The 17,286-nt window shown below is 47.6% G+C and overlaps 9 protein-coding genes across 9 annotated transcripts; 2 read left to right on the top strand and 7 right to left on the bottom strand.

The window, feature by feature from the left end:
* Window positions 1-1,643: 1,643 nt before the first annotated feature.
* Window positions 1,644-2,362, bottom strand: BT62DRAFT_1080382 (uncharacterized protein; the record flags this gene model as incomplete). Its single annotated transcript, XM_043179579.1, has 3 exons — window positions 1,644-1,772; window positions 1,903-2,080; window positions 2,139-2,362. Coding segments are annotated over 3 exons (531 nt in total), but the record flags the coding sequence as incomplete, so codon positions are not given.
* Window positions 2,363-3,447: 1,085 nt separating this feature from the next.
* Window positions 3,448-5,379, top strand: BT62DRAFT_1012017 (uncharacterized protein; the record flags this gene model as incomplete). Its single annotated transcript, XM_043177860.1, has 9 exons — window positions 3,448-3,541; window positions 3,588-3,613; window positions 3,670-3,857; window positions 4,129-4,201; window positions 4,264-4,434; window positions 4,498-4,623; window positions 4,674-4,696; window positions 4,758-4,923; window positions 5,074-5,379. 9 exons carry the CDS (start codon window positions 3,448-3,450, stop codon window positions 5,377-5,379), a joined length of 1,173 nt encoding a protein of 390 aa, XP_043034705.1.
* Window positions 5,380-5,403: 24 nt separating this feature from the next.
* BT62DRAFT_1080380 (uncharacterized protein) lies at window positions 5,404-6,747 on the bottom strand (the record flags this gene model as incomplete). Its single annotated transcript, XM_043179578.1, has 5 exons — window positions 5,404-5,557; window positions 5,597-5,772; window positions 6,145-6,216; window positions 6,264-6,432; window positions 6,485-6,747. The coding sequence occupies 5 exons, from the start codon at window positions 6,745-6,747 to the stop codon at window positions 5,404-5,406; spliced, it is 834 nt and encodes a 277-aa protein (XP_043034704.1).
* A 480-nt stretch (window positions 6,748-7,227) lies between these two features.
* BT62DRAFT_1012015 (uncharacterized protein) lies at window positions 7,228-7,551 on the bottom strand (the record flags this gene model as incomplete). Its single annotated transcript, XM_043177859.1, has 1 exon — window positions 7,228-7,551. The coding sequence occupies one exon, from the start codon at window positions 7,549-7,551 to the stop codon at window positions 7,228-7,230; it is 324 nt and encodes a 107-aa protein (XP_043034703.1).
* A 1,421-nt stretch (window positions 7,552-8,972) lies between these two features.
* On the top strand, window positions 8,973-9,375 carry BT62DRAFT_909053 (uncharacterized protein; the record flags this gene model as incomplete). The annotated part of the gene is made up of 3 exons (XM_043183730.1): window positions 8,973-9,161; window positions 9,222-9,233; window positions 9,286-9,375. 3 exons carry the CDS (start codon window positions 8,973-8,975, stop codon window positions 9,373-9,375), a joined length of 291 nt encoding a protein of 96 aa, XP_043034702.1.
* A 1,019-nt stretch (window positions 9,376-10,394) lies between these two features.
* On the bottom strand, window positions 10,395-10,586 carry BT62DRAFT_937439 (uncharacterized protein; the record flags this gene model as incomplete). Its single annotated transcript, XM_043187321.1, has 1 exon — window positions 10,395-10,586. The coding sequence occupies exon 1, from the start codon at window positions 10,562-10,564 to the stop codon at window positions 10,397-10,399; it is 168 nt and encodes a 55-aa protein (XP_043034701.1). The 5' UTR covers window positions 10,565-10,586.
* A 1,173-nt stretch (window positions 10,587-11,759) lies between these two features.
* BT62DRAFT_997376 (uncharacterized protein) lies at window positions 11,760-12,692 on the bottom strand (the record flags this gene model as incomplete). Its single annotated transcript, XM_043190649.1, has 5 exons — window positions 11,760-12,023; window positions 12,099-12,213; window positions 12,272-12,354; window positions 12,526-12,575; window positions 12,626-12,692. The coding sequence occupies 5 exons, from the start codon at window positions 12,690-12,692 to the stop codon at window positions 11,760-11,762; spliced, it is 579 nt and encodes a 192-aa protein (XP_043034700.1).
* A 393-nt stretch (window positions 12,693-13,085) lies between these two features.
* Window positions 13,086-13,800, bottom strand: BT62DRAFT_1012011 (uncharacterized protein; the record flags this gene model as incomplete). Its single annotated transcript, XM_043177858.1, has 7 exons — window positions 13,086-13,191; window positions 13,229-13,264; window positions 13,318-13,325; window positions 13,372-13,512; window positions 13,573-13,622; window positions 13,675-13,685; window positions 13,748-13,800. The coding sequence occupies 7 exons, from the start codon at window positions 13,798-13,800 to the stop codon at window positions 13,086-13,088; spliced, it is 405 nt and encodes a 134-aa protein (XP_043034699.1).
* An 837-nt stretch (window positions 13,801-14,637) lies between these two features.
* Window positions 14,638-15,763, bottom strand: BT62DRAFT_553792 (uncharacterized protein). Its single transcript, XM_043181371.1, has 2 exons — window positions 15,248-15,763; window positions 14,638-15,204 (listed from the first exon to the last, which is right to left on the bottom strand). Exons 1-2 carry the CDS (start codon window positions 15,571-15,573, stop codon window positions 14,817-14,819), a joined length of 714 nt encoding a protein of 237 aa, XP_043034698.1. The 5' UTR covers window positions 15,574-15,763; the 3' UTR covers window positions 14,638-14,816.
* Window positions 15,764-17,286: the final 1,523 nt, after the last annotated feature.

Below are 17,286 nucleotides of genomic sequence, written 5' to 3'. Positions count from 1 at the left end.
GACCGTATTCAATATATATAGTCCATCCCGACATAAAGGGGTATCGAGCTTGGCCGGCGGGATACGACGGAGCTCCTGCTTGCTAATCCAACACTGCCAATGGCTATCATCGCTGCCAGCGTTTCAACATTTGATGGACAGAATGTAAATATACTCATGATTGACAAGTCGATATTTGGGTTCAGTACCTTGATCATATACTGAGAGTCAGATCATATGGGCCGAACCGACGACCCCACACTCCACGCTCTGGGTCCATCCATGCGGCTTCGACATATAAGGCTTTGGTGATATCGGACTCGATCCGGCAACTTCGTAGAGAGGTCTTCTGGTCCTTTTTTGTCAACTCTGATCCTCGGCACCCGGAATCGCTTCACGTAGGTTAGTGAGCTATAGAAGAAGGAAAGAAAGTCTTCTCCAGAGAGCTCAGAGAAAGCCATATGTAAGTACATTCAAGGCCAATTCGACTGGCTTCAAGTGAGCCGGTCCAACTTGATGGCTTTACCTGGACTCCGGAACCAAGGAAGGACGTCACTTTTATTAGCAACACAGCCACTGGGCTTAGGGTTCACGAAAACGTCTTTCTACCGGAAGAAGAAACTCTCGCGTCCTTTCTAAAGATAACTGAGGCAGCGTCAACATCTCCATGCTATAAAAGGACCCAGTGGAAGGAATTCTCTGATCACCAATGTCTACAGATTCCAACCTTCCACTGTCCAAGCATTCCAAGAGTACAGCTGTAGTGGTATTCATGTCAGTGGTGCTGCAATCAGTTGGGGCGGGAACGACCCAATACACAGCGGTCTATGCTCTCCTCTTCTACATGCTCTTTATCCATCCATGCGTCTCACCTTTCATGGTACTTCGTCGGCTCCAGACCATTATTGACGAGGCCACTGTGCTTTTCAATGAACACCACGCGCTGATTGCGGAGGAGAAGACGCTGAGAGAGTAAGCATATCCTTTTCCCCTAGTTATATCCATCTTATTAAATCGTTGGTAGGTTGCGGTCCAAAACCTACACACTCACCGCACGTCATCTTGATGCCTATCGACAGGTCTCGATTACCGATGTTCATTCTTGGGTGATGTATGCACTTAAAGTGAAGGATATCTGGAAGAAGGCTCGTGAATACCGCAAAGGAATCACTGACTTGAAGACAAAGATAGAGGTGCGCTATAAGACATGTAAACTGTACTTACATCTCATGGTTGGCAGATAAAATTGCTTGAAGATGCAGAAGTCAAGGAGAAGGTTGCGCTTGAACACCTAGTACATGCTGATGGTACGGTTTGATGATAGGCAAGTGAATATTTGGTGAGCTTGATAAACACTCACGAGTCACAATGCTCCAGGTCACAAAAAGTCTTTCCACACCAGCGACTTCCTCACATAGTACATAGGTTGCTTTACCGATTTCGTTTTGTGTACCCTTGCTTTCCCCTCTGCATTGGTATCTTGTCTTCTCTGTTATCGAATAATTGCTATAGATGTACATCAGTTTCTATAATCCCCAAACCTTGCGGCAGAACGCACACCTCGAATAGATATGTTCGAATAGCAATGAACAGCCTTGGCGAATATCCAAAGCTAAACAAACCATCATCCGTGTCTCCATCCTTTCCACATCAAAAAGAGGTACAACTTGTCGTTCTCCCTCACCCCTCTTCTCGATAAGATACCGGCCCTTAAGAGCAGGCAAAGGAATCGCACCTTGCTCGCGTTTCTCGGCAGTAACACAATCCGGATGGTTGACACGTTGGACGCTAACCTATGTGCATTTGAAAGCTCAAGCGCTCACAACCTAAGAAATGATGATAACCAAACATAGGTCTGTGTGGTTTGTTTGATGGCAGCATCAGAAGGCATCCATCTCTATCAATGAGCCGTTGAGAACCCACCCAGGTCCAAGGCATGGCAAAGATAGATATGGCGCCTCGTGCGAACCAAGAAAACCAATCAGGCATGGGTCCGAGCACTGAACTGACATCAGAAGGGTGCCAAACGCAAGCGTCTATCAGGAACTCTTCCTTATACTCCATCTCCGTTCCCTGACCTTCTCGTGTTGCGACGCAAATTCTAGGGGGTGAAATTGCTGGAGGTAACAGAATTCGAGATATTTGCATTGAGAGTGTACTGTGTTATGAAGCTGAACTCAGGCCGGAATGGGAGGGGTAGGCCATCGTAAGAGATGACGCAGCGCCTCGCAACACGCCGTACTCTCCTCGTCTCTTTCCTTATCCCCGCATGCAGAATAAGAAGTTGGAGTGGTGGTGTCAAACAAGAGATGATCAGTGTATCGACATCGGAAGGAGGTAATGCCTGCGCATAGGCCTTGTTGGGGCATAGATACTCGTACATGGCAGGCACCAGAAAGCGAATATCGGACCGTACTCGAAAGCACTCAATTAAGAAGAAGAGTAACTGGCGGGAGTGTGCCTCGATGGATCACACCGTCGTCGTTAGACATCACAGATAGTGGCTATTATGACAACTCGTTAGGCTCCAATAACTTCCATGTATCAAATATCACATACCTCCCTACATGTTGGTCCATGTTCATCCATCTGAGTTCATCTTGGTGTTGTTCATAGCTGCAATGCTATTGGACATATCTCAGTTTCGACCACGGGATGAGAGGTGTCCTTTCTGACAAATCGTCGAGCATGGTCTGGCCTCTGTAAAATGTCGAATTGGAGTATGAAAAGCGTATCCAGCGTCCGGTGGCCAGGCGGCACTAAAACAGATCTAGTCTGATTCTGAGGACTGAGTGAAGCCAGACGACTCGATGACCAGTCATTACAGTCCCATACCGCGATCCTGGTAAACACACCACATCCTTCAGATCAATCGAGGGCTGAAATCACATCCCAATATATTGCGCTTGTTATCGCTCGTCGAGGATATCTCGCAGGCCTGGCATTCAGTGCCATTCACTGACGTTCAAAGAGAATGTCCGATATTTTGGAGATACCAGTGAGGAAGACACTATCGTTTCAGGCAGAAAAAAAGGAAGATAAGAGGGGGAGAAAGCCACAGAAAGAAGGCCTACACATTTGTCGGCGATTAATAAAGTGGAAGGGAAGGGGGGACCCATTGGATCCATGATTACATGCCAACCGAGCCACGTGCCAGCCACGTAGAGCTGCTGCTTGAATCAACGTTCCTTGTTTCCTTCTGTCACCACCACCATCTTCTGTCACCAATAGGCCACCTTGAATTTGCGTAGTCCAGATAACAACATGCACCTGGCCTTTTTGTGTCCTCAACCAATCTTCGATCGCTACAGTGACAGGTAAATTCGTGGGCTACGGCGTATCATTTGAAATGACAGATGCAGGCTCATCGGAGTCTTCTTGGTCCCTGCCTCGTTCCGAGTCTGCATCCCTGGGGCGCGTTCTTTGTTATGAACATCGACTTCAAAGTACCGTTATGCTAGAACCGATATGCATTACAATGGCGCCATGAAAAAGTTGACAGGAGTCAACGTATGCTCGGTAGTTTCGAGCACTGTGGAGATGGATGCCTATTTCGGTTTCGGTAAGAGTTATCCTTCTCGTCCTTACGGAATCTGACTGTTATACAGAGAGCTGTCGGAGAATGGCATACTGCGTGATATCAAGCCTAGCCTGTCGGCTCCCCGTTGAAGCAGTAATTGGATCCTTCAGTCATTCTTCAGTGTAATCAACATGAAAGATACAACGACGGCTTGTATGAAGAGGCCGGCTGTGCGAGAGCGAGGAGCCGAGAAGGTGTGGGTAAAGGTCAAAAGAGAACCTTCGGGGATGGTTCAACTATCTTATGTGCTCTTAATGGTGCATGCATGCAGGACTTCATGTTGGAAAGAAAAGGCTATGTGCGTAAACATGTTTTAGACCATGAATCACGCTCTCAAAGCTGGCTTCTAGAATGTAGTATGATTCCAAAAGTACACTTCTCATCAGGCGATCCTCTTCTGCCTCGATGCCACCGGTCAGAGGAGATGGATAGGGAATCGCCAAGGAAAAGGATTGCGCGCCCCCCCCAGTTATATCAACCCTTGGCACGTTAGGCTTGCGGTGAAGCGTTTATAACCTACAACGCCAGCAACCTCATCAACTCCCGTTCCTCATGATTGGATGTAACAGTCGCCGCGACATCGAGGTTATTACAAAGATCACCGGGCAGGCTCTTACTGAGCGATGTCATTCTGTGTCTTTGGTAGTTTCTCTGGTTGCAGCGAAGCATGGATACTCTGAGTGTGTACATCCCATTCAAGGTAGCTAACTTCCCAGGAACGGGGCAGACAAGCGTATCTCGCTCGATGTTGCAGACTACATCTGAACCTGACATCGCGGACTGCCTACGTCCAGATGCCTGACGTCGACATCACTGTCAAGGCGAGACGGAGTATCCCCCAGATTTGCCATCCCCATCCGAAGCCCCCTTCGCCAGTACCGTCACCTTCTGGCCTATCTCGATGAAATGTACCCTTCCTTTGGGCTCGTGCACGAAAGTTTTACTCCCCTCTGGCTGTTTTTCACAGCCAAGATAAACGATGTGCTGGCGGTGTAATTTTGACGGCGGAGCCGGCTACGGGGGTTACGGAGAGTTACAAGTTGCGGAAAGACGAAACGCAATTTGTATGTCATGACGTCATCCTTGCAGGCGACAAATCTTATGGTTAATACAGGTAAAAATTAGCTTGCGAAAAGGGTACGCGATATTATCCTTCTCAACAGTTCATCTCCCTTCTCGCTATACCGACCTCTTCCAGTCCGAAGAACAGTGAATTTCTGAAAGGATTAGACCTTTTCCTCAGAACAAACATGGAACTTCGATGTCACTTCTTGTTGTCGGGAAGGGCAGTCTGTTATATCCCACAACACCTTTCAAAGCCCAGCGATGCCAGGGCCTGTCCTTTATTCGCCTTTCACCGGCAGGTACGGAATTACGTAGAAGAAGCGATCCCACGATGAGATGGACAAGGGTTTCCTGAATATTTCCTTGCCACTCCCTACCACTTTTACTCTTCTATTATGTGACAGTCACGTCTATCGCAGGAGATGCGATGGTCGATACCATAGCCCTAGTCTGTCGCTTTCTGTATACAAGGCCATGCGCAAGAGTGGAGTGTTCGGAATAGCTTGCCTTTTTCGCAGTTCGTTCAGTACTTTCAATATGTCGCAACGTGTCGTTTGCCGACAGATGGAGAAACCGGATGGCGATGCGTCATCGTTATACTTCTCCCGAGTTTCCATATCAGCACTCGCATTTTGAAATTGCCAAGGAATTCATCTGCACCCGGTTCCCCTAACACGTCTCATTGCTACTGTTACCGAGCCGAGCACTATGGTATGGCTCATGAAAGTCGCCTCGATCTCAACCCAGATGTATAACGCCTCGCATCTGTGCACCTTCTGCTAAGGCGTCGATTTCTCGTCCATCTGTTTGGCGTTTAACAAATCTCCACGGCGATATGCAGAAGGATTTATATCTAAAAGTCGAATCGTGTTATACGAGTGCCCTACGAGCCAAACTATGCCGACTCGGAGCCGCCCCTCATAACAGTAGCTGCTGATCAACTTTCAGTCTGATCTTCGATCAAAGCTTTACAAGATTGGCGTTAATACTAAAAATAGTGATGTGCCGCCCTTAAGCCCTGTAAAAGCCCAAGCCGGGCCAGGCCCAAACGACGGCTTTGGGGTGCTCAAGGCTCGGCTTGGTGCTTTCAAGAATGCGCGGTCACGCAGAGACCCTAGCCACCAGCACGGGATGCCTTCATCACCAAGCTGTGGAAAAAAAGACCGTGTAGAATAACGACACCCCATCAGCCGTGACAAAGTCATCCTCGTTTCGTTCAAAGTACATACTCGCCAAGGCTGTTCATTGCTATTCGAACATATCTATTAGAGGTATGCATTCTGCCGCAAGATTTGGGGATTCTATTTAAACTGATGTACATCTATAGCAATTATTCGATAACAGAGAAGACAAGATACAAATGCAGAGGGGAAAGCAAGGGTACACAAAACGAAATCGGTAAAGCAACCTATGTACTATGTGAGGAAGTCGCTGGTGTGGAAAGACTTTTGTGACCTGGAGCATTGTGACTCGTGAGTGTTTGTCAAGCTCACCAAATATTCACTTGCCTATCATCAAACCGTACCATCAGCATGTGCTAGGTGTTCAAGCGCAGCCTTCTCCTTGACTTCCGCATCTTCGAGTAATTTTATCTGCCAACCATGAGATGTAAGTATAGTTTACATGTCTCATAGCGCACCTCTATCTTTGTCTTCAAGTCAGTGATTCCTTTGCGGTATTCACGAACCTTCTTCCAGATATCCTTCACTTTAAGTGCATACATCAGCCAAGAATGAACATCGGTAATCGAGACCTGTCGATAGGCATCAAGATGACCTGCGGTGAGTGTGTAGGTTTTGGACCGCAACCTACCAACGATTTAATAAGATGGATATAACTAGGGGAAAAGGATATGCTTACTCTCTCAGCGTCTTCTCCTCCGTAATCCGCTCGTGGTGTTCATTGAAAAGCACAGTGGCCTCGTCAATAATGGTCTGGAGCCGACGAAGTACCATGAAAGGTGAGATGCATGGATGGATAAAGAGCATGTAGAAGAGGAGAGCATAGACCGCTGTGTATTGGGTCGTTCCTGCCCCAACTGATTGCAGCACCACTGACATGAATACCACTACAGCTGTACTCTTGGAATGCTTGGACAGTGGAAGGTTGGAATCTGTAGACATTGGTGATCAGAGAATTCCCTCCACTGGGTCTTTTTATAACATGGAGATGTTGGCATCACCTCAATTCACTCTTTAGTCTACCTACCAGATCCGGCGAGAATTTCCCATTTGATCGAGCACTAATCGAGACTGTTTAAGAGGTTTTCCACGATCTCTATCACCTGTGAAGGAACAGGCAACGTTGTGCTGCTAATAAAAGCGACTTCCTTCCTTCGTTCCGGAGTCCAGGTAAAGCCGTCAAGTTGGACCGGCTCACTTGAAGCCAGTTGAATTGGCCTTGAATGCACTTGCATATGGCTTTCTCTGAGCTCTCTGGAGAAGACTTTCTTTCCTTCTTCTGTAGCTCACTAACCTACGTGAAGCGATTCCGGGTGCCGAGAATCAGAGTTGACGAAAAAGCACCAGCATGGAGTGTGAGGACATCGGTTCGGCCCATGTGATCCGACTCTCAGGATTGCGCATATGATCAAGGTACCTAGCTCAAATATCGACTTGTCTGTGGCCGTGCATGTGATGCGATGGATTCACCCGCATCATACGACGCTTTTGCATGAATCCCGCGCGAAGCAGGTTCTCGACCAGACTGCTCCAATGCAACGTGTTGCCGTCGTGCGAGGTCCATTTGCAGTGCTCGGTGGTTTGTCCTTCATCTGTATACCGCATAACTTCGTCCACCTCACTTGTGAACATGACGGCCATGAACGCCGAATCTGCCGGATATAAAATGAATATAAATGTACGTGGCACGATCATGCATACTAAATCGTGGGTAACGACAATATAAGCAGAAAGGCGGACATTCATGATGTAGGATCACACTTGACATGAGTGCCCTACGAACCAAACCATGCCGACTCGGAGCCGCCCCTCATAACAGTAGCTGCTGATCAATTTTCAGTCAGATCTTCGATCAAAGCTTTACAAGATTGGCGTTAATACTAAAAATAGTGATGTACCGCCCTTAAGCCCTGTAAAAGCCCAAGTCGGGCCAAATGGCGTGTGATCAGGGACCAGATAGTTGAGCGGTCTGGCTCTGGTCTTCGGGTGAACCAAAGCCACTGGGTCTGCAAGAGCAAGGTTCGAACCCAGCAGCTCCATTGGGAGGTTTAGTTTGGTTAGTGTTGAATAGTGAGTCCCACACTGTTTGGTTCTCAGGCCGTTCATGCACAAATGCATTCAGCAGAGTGAAAATCCCTATTCATCTAGCTGACAATTTGGGGCTAACTGTGTTGTTGCCGATTGCCATAAATGTTCAATGATTGATCAGGCAGAGACCCCAGCCACCTGCACGGGGTTGCCTTGCGTCGAAAAGAGCATGCATGATACGGGGTAGCGAAATGGCTAAGACCAAACCGTGTAGTACATTGTAAAAATGGAAACTTGGAGACTGGTCACATCTCCGCCGGTTGTCCTTAAGCGCTTGGAGACCGACGCAGCCTAGAAGCCAGTTTTACTATGAGATTCGCAGTTTGCAAGAGTAAAAATGGTTACGGACCTAGCCCTGCATCCCGCCGTAATCCTACGGCATCGAACGAAGCCCAAATAAGGCAATGGGTTGGTATTGTCAGGCAGCAGCTGCGGCCTGGAAATCGAGGACTATGAGTCGTAGAGCGCCCGTCAGATGCTTGTACGACTTTTTCGTAGTCGAGTCGGTCATTATAGATGCTGGCATGTTAGATAGAGATATTATTGTCTGAAACAATGCCAGATACAACAAGCGGCAGAGAAAAGTAAAAGTAAATAACGTACATATCTGCAGGTCCCTCCGACTAGCATGTTATTCTGACTGCTCCTGTGAAACCTTTCAAGGTGATTTTTCGTGTGGACAAGCGGCCAAAGACACGCACCGGCATTCCGGTCCGGGTTCCGTGCCCGCTCTTCAACCAAACTCAGAATTCTTCGCTTCGTAGGTTCAGGGCTATAAAATCCACACCGGCTCAACTTCAAGCAAAGACTTTAGTTGGAATACCGTGTCCTAATATTCGAATTCCCTAAAGTTGTTACGCACGACAATCTGTGCTGAGCGATCCAGTTGAAATACGCTGTCCCATCACTGTACCACGTACTACTCCGGCTTAACAGCCCTCCGCTGATGAACTCAGCACGCTCCCTGCTCTTCTGCCGACATGGCTTATTCCAATGAACCTCATTGCCTTGTGTGTGGTCCCAACCCTGCCCATAAATTGGCAGATGGTTGGTCTCAGTTTATAAAAAGGGTACAATCTATGTCGTCCTCTGTCTTCTTTCTTTTCTACCTCTCGGCCTCGTGTGGGATTCTTATCTTCACTCGACCCACATGTTTACGATGTGCCGTCGGCACCAGTGAGCGAATACTCCCTACTGCATTCACCGTGCTCATCACTTCTTGCACAGTCAGGAATGTCTACCTCCGATGTGGCCATACTGTCAACCTCGTATGCCTTTGCTATTCCAATGTACCGACTATCGATCTTTACTAACTGTCATTAACTTAGCCTGAAGAAACTGTACGGCAAATAATGTTCATCTCGGACATCACTCTTTTAAAATGTTTCCTAGACTGAATGCGAGGATGCTAACTGCAAGTTTAGTTCCTTCCATCCAGGAAACTGCAAACCACCGGCTTGTCTGCGAACTTGTTGGAAATAGTATGTCTCTAGTGGCTCTCCTCATCCAGCCTCCTTCTAAGTAGTACTTTCAGTTATCGGTATCCTGAGCAGTGCTGTGAGACAATGCTTGCAAGTTAACATGAATGATTTCTGTGCTTATATTCGCAATAGCTCCCAACATCAACGAATATTTCCCCTCCTGCACCCAGGCAATGCACCGCCGCTAAATACTACATCAGTCGTTAATTTTACATGGAATTATGTTGATTTTCTCTGACCCTACCGTAAGTGATCGACTGAGTCTGGTAACCATTTAAATATGCATTGGTCCATGAAGTATCAAGACTGGAGATAATATCGTCAAGCACTTCTGACCCCCAAATATCAGTGCAGAATTTGTTATCCCCCTCCTTTCGAAGCGGTCGATAATCCCTGATTGGCGTCAATCAAGCGAATCAGGTTCTATCGCTTCCTCCACACAGTAAAGATTGGTCCTAGACGCAATGAAGTATATTTCGCCGGTGACCGCATGCACAAAGCCGATAGGATATGCTATGGCCAAGGTGATCATGGAGGGATGGTTAGACCAGCTGAGCCCGAAGCAAATATTCAGTCATCTCGACGCGACCTGAGATTGAAGCCTGAGATCTGAGAGACGATCCATGTAATATTCAAATTCGATATTCATTTTGAATAGCGAGCCTCAGATATGAAGCAGACACCCTGATGTCGATGGGACCGGTGCAATTTGAATATGACGTCCGGACTGGACTCGGCGGGAAACTCCTCGTTATCAGTGTCGGTTCTGCAGCTCATCGGTAAATAGTCGCCTTATCGTAAACGTCCAAGCCATAACATGAAAATCGATGCGGCAGCAAAACCCTACGTGTGAAGCGACATATCATATCGTTGTCAAGCATGTATATGAAGAACTTCGAAAAAACCTAATCAAAGCAACACGAGGAAACGTGCTAGCTGAAGAAACCGAAAATTCTTCTATTCTTCTACCGCGTGCAGAAAGTTTGCGACGTAGAACAGCGATCAAGTTACATTTGTTCCCTTCAAACCAGATACCCAAAGCTCTCCCTTTCACCTTTTCCCCGCCACTCAGCGCAGAAATCCCGGTCAGTTTCATCCTCAAAAATTACACCGCTGCCGCGTCGTTCATCTTTACCATGTCCGAGAGTGACAACAGTTGGTATTGTGGCAATGTCTTTCGGTAGTATCATGAGTTCGTTGTGTCTGCGTCGTCCGTGAGATTCATCCTATAGAGCTAAAGGTAATGCACCGGATATGCGCAAAGTAAACGAAATATTTCTGCGGATACGTTTAGATACGTAACGGAAGAAAGAAAACAAATTGAACACGTACCTTGGTCCATTGCGGTGGACGTCTAAAGCGAGGTTGATGCTGCACCACACAATTAGACACTAGGTTCGTCATGGACACTAACTACCAAAGGAGTATGAGTACCAGTAAAAGAGAAGTCCGTAAAGACAATGTGTTGGTGAAATTTTAAGCAGGACGACAGTCCTATCCGCGCCAGTGGCGAGTCAGTCAAGGGGACAAATCAAGCGCAAGCAAAACTTATCATACTTGCACCAAGTAAAGATCGACGTCAAACTATAAGAGCTCGCTTAACATGAGCATTTGATACTGGGTGCCCAGCGTCTGAAAAAGAAAACAATGGCCCACTGTCTTCAGGGATCATGATTTGTAATTAGAATGGCCACAAAGAATTGAAAATCTACCTGCCAGTTTACAACATGAACTCGCCTCGCAACACGGAGAACTGGGATGTACCGGTATCTGAGGTATGAGGTTGGACATATACGCTGGTGAGCCACGATCGTCTATATAGAAGAGTCGCCACTGTTCGCCACGTCTTGGGTTTCGGAAACGTTGTCGAGGTCGTTCTCAACGATGGTAGGAATTGTCTGCCGTTGTGGAAGGAAGAGAAAAGGAGGAGAAGATAATATGGCATCAGAGTCTTGTCCTTCCTTCCTCCCGACGTCCATGAATAATTCCATCCCCATCAGCAATAACACGCTAATACCCATTGTTCCTCCCCTCCAGACTATGATGTTACATAAAAAGCAAAGAAGAGATTCTTCAAGAATGGACATTCACAGATTCGAACTGAGGTCATTCGCTACAATATAGTACCCAATGAAACAGCTACACCAAAAGCCGTGATAGATGCACCGCTCCGATATATTTTGTTGTTCATGAGGTGGTCAAGAGAAATGACGCAGGGAGAGTACAGAGAACTTGAACACAGCAATAAAACAGAGACTCGCCAAACGTGAACGGAAAGCGATGCTTCCCAACAACGGCGGAATTTCTTCATAAAGAAAATGTCGCTCGACGGCTACCTTTGAAAGAATCTGGGAATGAAACTCAGTAGTTTTTTGACACTCTTTTCTACAACAGTTTCTCATACGGCTTGAAGCTCTCTAAGTACCTTCCCCACCTGCCATCATTCCAACTAACGTCGTCTTTCCACTCCTCACTGTCCTCCCCAACCATCCTCCTTGTGAACCACAAAAACGCACAAATCGCCGCGTCCGCGAAACACGGTTCGTTCCCCATATCAAAGTCCCCCTCGCTTCCTTCGAACCATGTGTTCATCTTCCCAAGGTTCTCCTTCGCTTCCGGAGGAGGGGTAGGTCTTGTCGGGATAAGCCGCTATGGCGGGAGAATCGGAGACGACAGCACCGGTAGAGTCATCCTGGATGATTGGGATGCTTAGAAGGGAGATACACCATCTGACTTCATCCTGGTGTGGGCAGCGCCATTCTTTTTGGCTAGAGCTTCGACGTCGGGGAGCTCGACGTGGACAGTCTGGTACGGCAGATTTTTGACGTTTAGGGCGTACCTACAACATCATCCAGTTAGTTTCATGACGCGCCATCAAATGTAAATTACACGCGTACTTGGTCCGCCAGGTAGTCATAGTCCTTGGGGAATTGCGGTCCTTGGTTGGAAGGTCGAACAGAGTAATCATGCTTGGACTGCACTGAATGCCATTCAGTGCAGGTTATATACATACAGTAGTTCGGGCGAAGCTTACTCAGAAGCGAGCAGCATGAATCATCCATCTGCTACGCGCTTGGTCATTTCCATGAAATTAATGGGGATGCATGCCTCGTGGAGGGTCGTATTGATCATGTGATGTCCACATCCGCACCAGGAGGGCGTAATACGCATTACGCGTTGGTTGATTACTCTTCTCTGTTACTATGGTAAACACATGAAACAAAATCCATAGGAACAAAAACTAAACTTACGATGTTGGATTTGGACCGTGGAGCGGATGTGCGGATGGCTGCTATGGTATGGTCCTACTGATGACATGGCTCCTTGCCCGTATGAAATTTCTCAGAACCATAATGCAAACATCTGCCGCGAAGTCGAGGATGAAGTCAATCCCGTTTCATGAGGAGACATTATCCTCGCCGAAGTCCCATTACCTAGGGGCACGAATGATCACAGAAATCTCTACCGCTCCTCAAGAATCCCGCAGTCATCGAAATTTCAGTGAAAAGAACCTTGCTAAATGCTATCAAGGCTATTACCCTCGCAAAGCCATATTGGAGAGTAGGGATAAGGACGTCAAGCCTATTTGGAAGGCTATTGAGTAGAAGCATGTGTGATGGCTGGCACTCTCTTGTTTTATAGGGAACAAATCTTGAATAGACGCATGAAAATAGACTCGTGAGACAGATAGATTATCGTTGAATCGACGCGCTAAGGATACGCGCCGCTCACGTGATCGCGACGACAAATCAAATTGACTGACCATTCTGCGTCTGTACGTCCTCCCATGGATATCGCAAATCCCGCTGGAACTGGCCTACGCATATCCAGATCAATTATTCTGGTGAGAGCACTTTGGCGTGGTTAAGGTTTCCAGGTTCAGACAAAATCTGCAACATCGATTCATTAGCATCAAGATGGGACTGATGAAATGCTCACGTACCTCGTCTGCTGGGTAGACGCGCTATTAGCGTGTAATACACAGGATGGTATTTACCGGGTGGAGCTTTCTTGGGATAAGGACCTCTTGATACGGATGTAGCCCTTTGGGGCGAATAGAGTCAGTGTCCACGTCTATGTCGAATTCAATGCGCTGCCGCAAAATGGATACCAAGACGATGTCATAGAAAACGCAAGACTGGTCATGTCTCCGTCCGATGTCTTCTTTGTTTTTCATAGGTCTTCATCCTCCACTGACGCAGGGCGGCAGACACCCAGCGAGAAGTGTGCTCTTAGATGTCGTCGTACCTACTCTTGACTATGAGATTGGTCATCACGAGAAAGCAAAATGGTCACACACCTTTTCGGCCTCTTTTCGACATCCAAGTCCTGCATGTGTGCTCCACTATAAGTCGTAAGATTGGTCTTCAAACGAAGCCCAAGCATGGCGATGGGCAATATCGTCAACGATGACCTTCGGGTTCATGGTGTCTGCATTGTCCTGTGAACGAACCGAATTTGCCTCCCAACTTTGCATAGGAGTTTAGTCCGCAGTACGCAGTACGGAAAGGATCGGTCATATTCCCCTTCAGCAACTCCCTCATTACATCGAAATAAAAGTCATCTCGATACTAGTCAATAACCTTTCTGTTCCCGATTTTGCTTATGATCACTACGATGGCAACTTCCTATATGCATGAGGCGAGAAGAATCTATTGCGCTTATGTATGAACACTTCTAGATGATGTGCGGCCCAGTGTGGTGTATGGTATCTATATGCTATCTATGATAATCGCGGCTCCCAGAGGTAAAGGTGACGCACCTTGTATCTGCTCCAGATGCTCGACTCATCAAAGCCCCAGTAAAAGGTGAGATCAGATTAGATGGAAGCATAAACGCAAGCGCATCCCGCCAGCAAAATAATCCAAAGAAAATAAAGCGGCATGGTCGAGAACAAAATAATGTAGTCCACACGTCCAAAGTAATGACCCTCCTCGGAATCGAACCGAGATTGTCCACTACACGCAGTAAGGAAGCGATTGCGCGAAAGAGCCTCTGATACAGACGGGCAAGATGACAGATTTCCTTCAAGTGCTCTGATGGTAGTGGAACGAGGGACGGAATCCCAGGTATAGATGCCGGCATTGCTCACCAAGTAACGAACCCCGAAACGTACGATCCTGATGTTGTTTGCACGGGAATTGACAAACTCGACGGCAGCATTCAGCCTCCACTGCTGATAAACTCGTTACAACAAGGCAAGCTGTGATCTCATCATGGATTTGTGCCCTACTCCCTCTACACGTAGACCCGTTACTGTCTGGACCTTTTCAAAAAAGAGTGACCATCAAAGGTCCACTGGAGAGACGCGCCACGGTCGCCAGTCTACCGTACGCGATTGTTTCGCTGATTTGCACATCATCGCTGTTGCGTTGTCAATGCTATATCCTGAGTCTATAACATAGTATCCCCTCCTCAAATCGATCGAATTATTTACGTCCTTCATGGCAAATGAGTGATTCTGGAAGCGGAAGAGCTTTTCCCAGAACAGATGAGAATGGAGGTAGTGGTTGCACTGGCGCCGTCGACGCAGTGAAAGGAGTGTGAGGAGAGAGGAGTGGAAGACGGGAAGGGGTAGAAAGTGATGGATCGGACGCGCACTACGAGGAGTGGGCGGGGTGAGCACGATTTGGATATGCAATGGTCAAGCGGCGTGTCAAGGTACGTTTGCTCGCCGGTCTTCCAGTTGTGGATGGGCGTGAAGGACGTGTCATCTGCAAGAACTGGCACGTCCCCCGTAAGGTTGACGGGCCGGAGGTCAACATCGATAGAGCTGATTTCCTGTTGCGTTCCAGTGTCGTCCAAGTGCAGGAGGACGGTTTTCTGTGATCTGTAGACATTAGCAGTCGTTTAGCAGACCGATAGACACTCACAATGACACTACCACACTGGCTTCAGAGTCTGGATCATCGTTCAGCTTCACTCCTGTGAATGTAGCCCCTTTTGGCGACCATTCCGAGCACATTTGCGTGCCCGTGATATCCCAGACTGTCAGAACTGACCCAATCAGCTTCGAAACAGTCAGAAGCCACTTGTGCTGGCGTCCCGAGACGAATTTGATCTCTGATACGGGCGATCCGATGAATGTCGTCTCCTTTTTCGTGATAGAGAAGAGCAACGAGCCATCGCGATGCGAGTCGGTATGCATGTCGCGTGCGCTGTTCAAGATCAATGTCATCGAGCGGGAAAGGATAGTCATCGAACAGAATGTCCAACTTGTGGGTGCTGGTCCATACGATTGGTAGCCTTGTCAGTGCAAACAGAACGCCAAACAACTGCTTTCCTTCATGCACAAGATCACATTCAACAATGACTGATACGGCCATGGGTAACGGATGATAAGCAGCCCTTGAATCTGGGTACGCTAGCCTTCTCGTTAAGCTCGTATTCTCCAAAACTTTTGTGTCAGACCACATTAAGCAAAAAAAAATGAAGAATCACTTCGACATCTCTGTTCGTCGGACGTCATTCAGCTGCTGCTTCCAAGAACGTCTTAAGCGGACCCACACGCCCACCTATTTTTTTCACTCCACTCGCATTAGCAACACTTCTCTCCGATGATGTTAATCCCGACATTGCGAACAGATGGTTTCTGTTTCCACGCTGATTCAGAGGTGGATCACGAAAAAAAAATGGCAGAACGCGCACTTTCCCCATATCACTATTAAGGAATCTATGCCGAACGAGCTACGCGACTTTCTCCACAACCGCTAGGTCCTGGACTCGTGGCTGGATACAATCTGTCCAAGTCGCCGAGGATCATTAGGATAACAGAGAATGACTTTATTTCCTCGACTTGCGCACATGCTGACCTTGTGCTAGGTGGTACATCGATCCTGACAAAGACGGTGCGCAGTGACGTGGACAGCAAGTTGTACGCGAAGAGGTGTCACTTGAATGAACGCAGAGAAGGCAAATGAAAACCACTGGAAAGAAGCAGGCGAAACGATCCGAGGCATCCTTTGATAATAGGGACACCGCCATGGCAAAACAGTCCAGTAGTATGCTTGTAGCCACTGACAAAATGGCTCTGTAGGCGGACTGTCCTTTCTCGACAACAAGAGGCAACGTCGATGCGTTCCTTGTCGTTTCTAAGCCGGCAGGACCATTCCCTTCAGAAATCTCCTGTTCTTCAGCATGGTAGTCGTCAATAATGGCGAGAAGGTGATGGGCTGTTGCGAAGGTTCTGCTTGCGATTATTTTGTACCTGCATTTGCTAGGAGATTCGTGGCCTATGAGGACAAAAAGGTGACTCACTCGTTCCTGCTTCCTTCAAATTATTCACCTCCTGGAACCTCCATCCCTTGTCCTACAAGACCATCGCGTCATTCATCTTGACAGCTACGAGAACGGCTGGAGGACATCAAGGCTTCAATTACTGCATTGAGAGGTCAGGTTGGACGCTCGTCATCTCTGTGGGATGAGCACAGACCCAAAAGAGGGTCGGCGCTACGTTTTATTGGGACAGGTAGAGTTGTCTTGGCTGAAGGATAAGGAGAGCCATCGTTGTCAAGCAGCCGTGCCAACCCGTTTGGTGAGAGCCTTGACGTCGGATGTAGACACTTTGGTATGGTAGAATTTCGAGGTTCAGACCAGTATCTGCAATATCGATTCATCGGCTCGAGATGATCGGTGACAAAACGTGTGCGTACCTCATCCGCTAGCTGCCAGCAACAGGATGGCATCACCCGGGCAGAGATTTCTTCAGACAATGGCCATGGCATCGATACGGACGTAGCACTTTGTGGCGACTCGTTGTCCATGTTGAATGACATCGAGAAAAGAGGTGACAAGACAGAGTAACGTAGAAGTCTGCGCTCCACGTGCCCGAAGCTGAAGTGAGTGAAGCATTGAAAACTTAGGTCTCCTTTATTAAATATTGCTTCAAAGTTCTAACTTCCAATTTCCATTA

Source organism: Guyanagaster necrorhizus, assembly GCF_019112545.1.
Source record: "Guyanagaster necrorhizus MCA 3950 unplaced genomic scaffold BT62scaffold_41, whole genome shotgun sequence".
Classification (NCBI taxonomy): Eukaryota; Fungi; Basidiomycota; class Agaricomycetes; order Agaricales; family Physalacriaceae; genus Guyanagaster; species Guyanagaster necrorhizus.
Note: the sequence above shows the minus strand (reverse complement) of the source record. Positions and strands in the feature narration are given on the sequence as shown.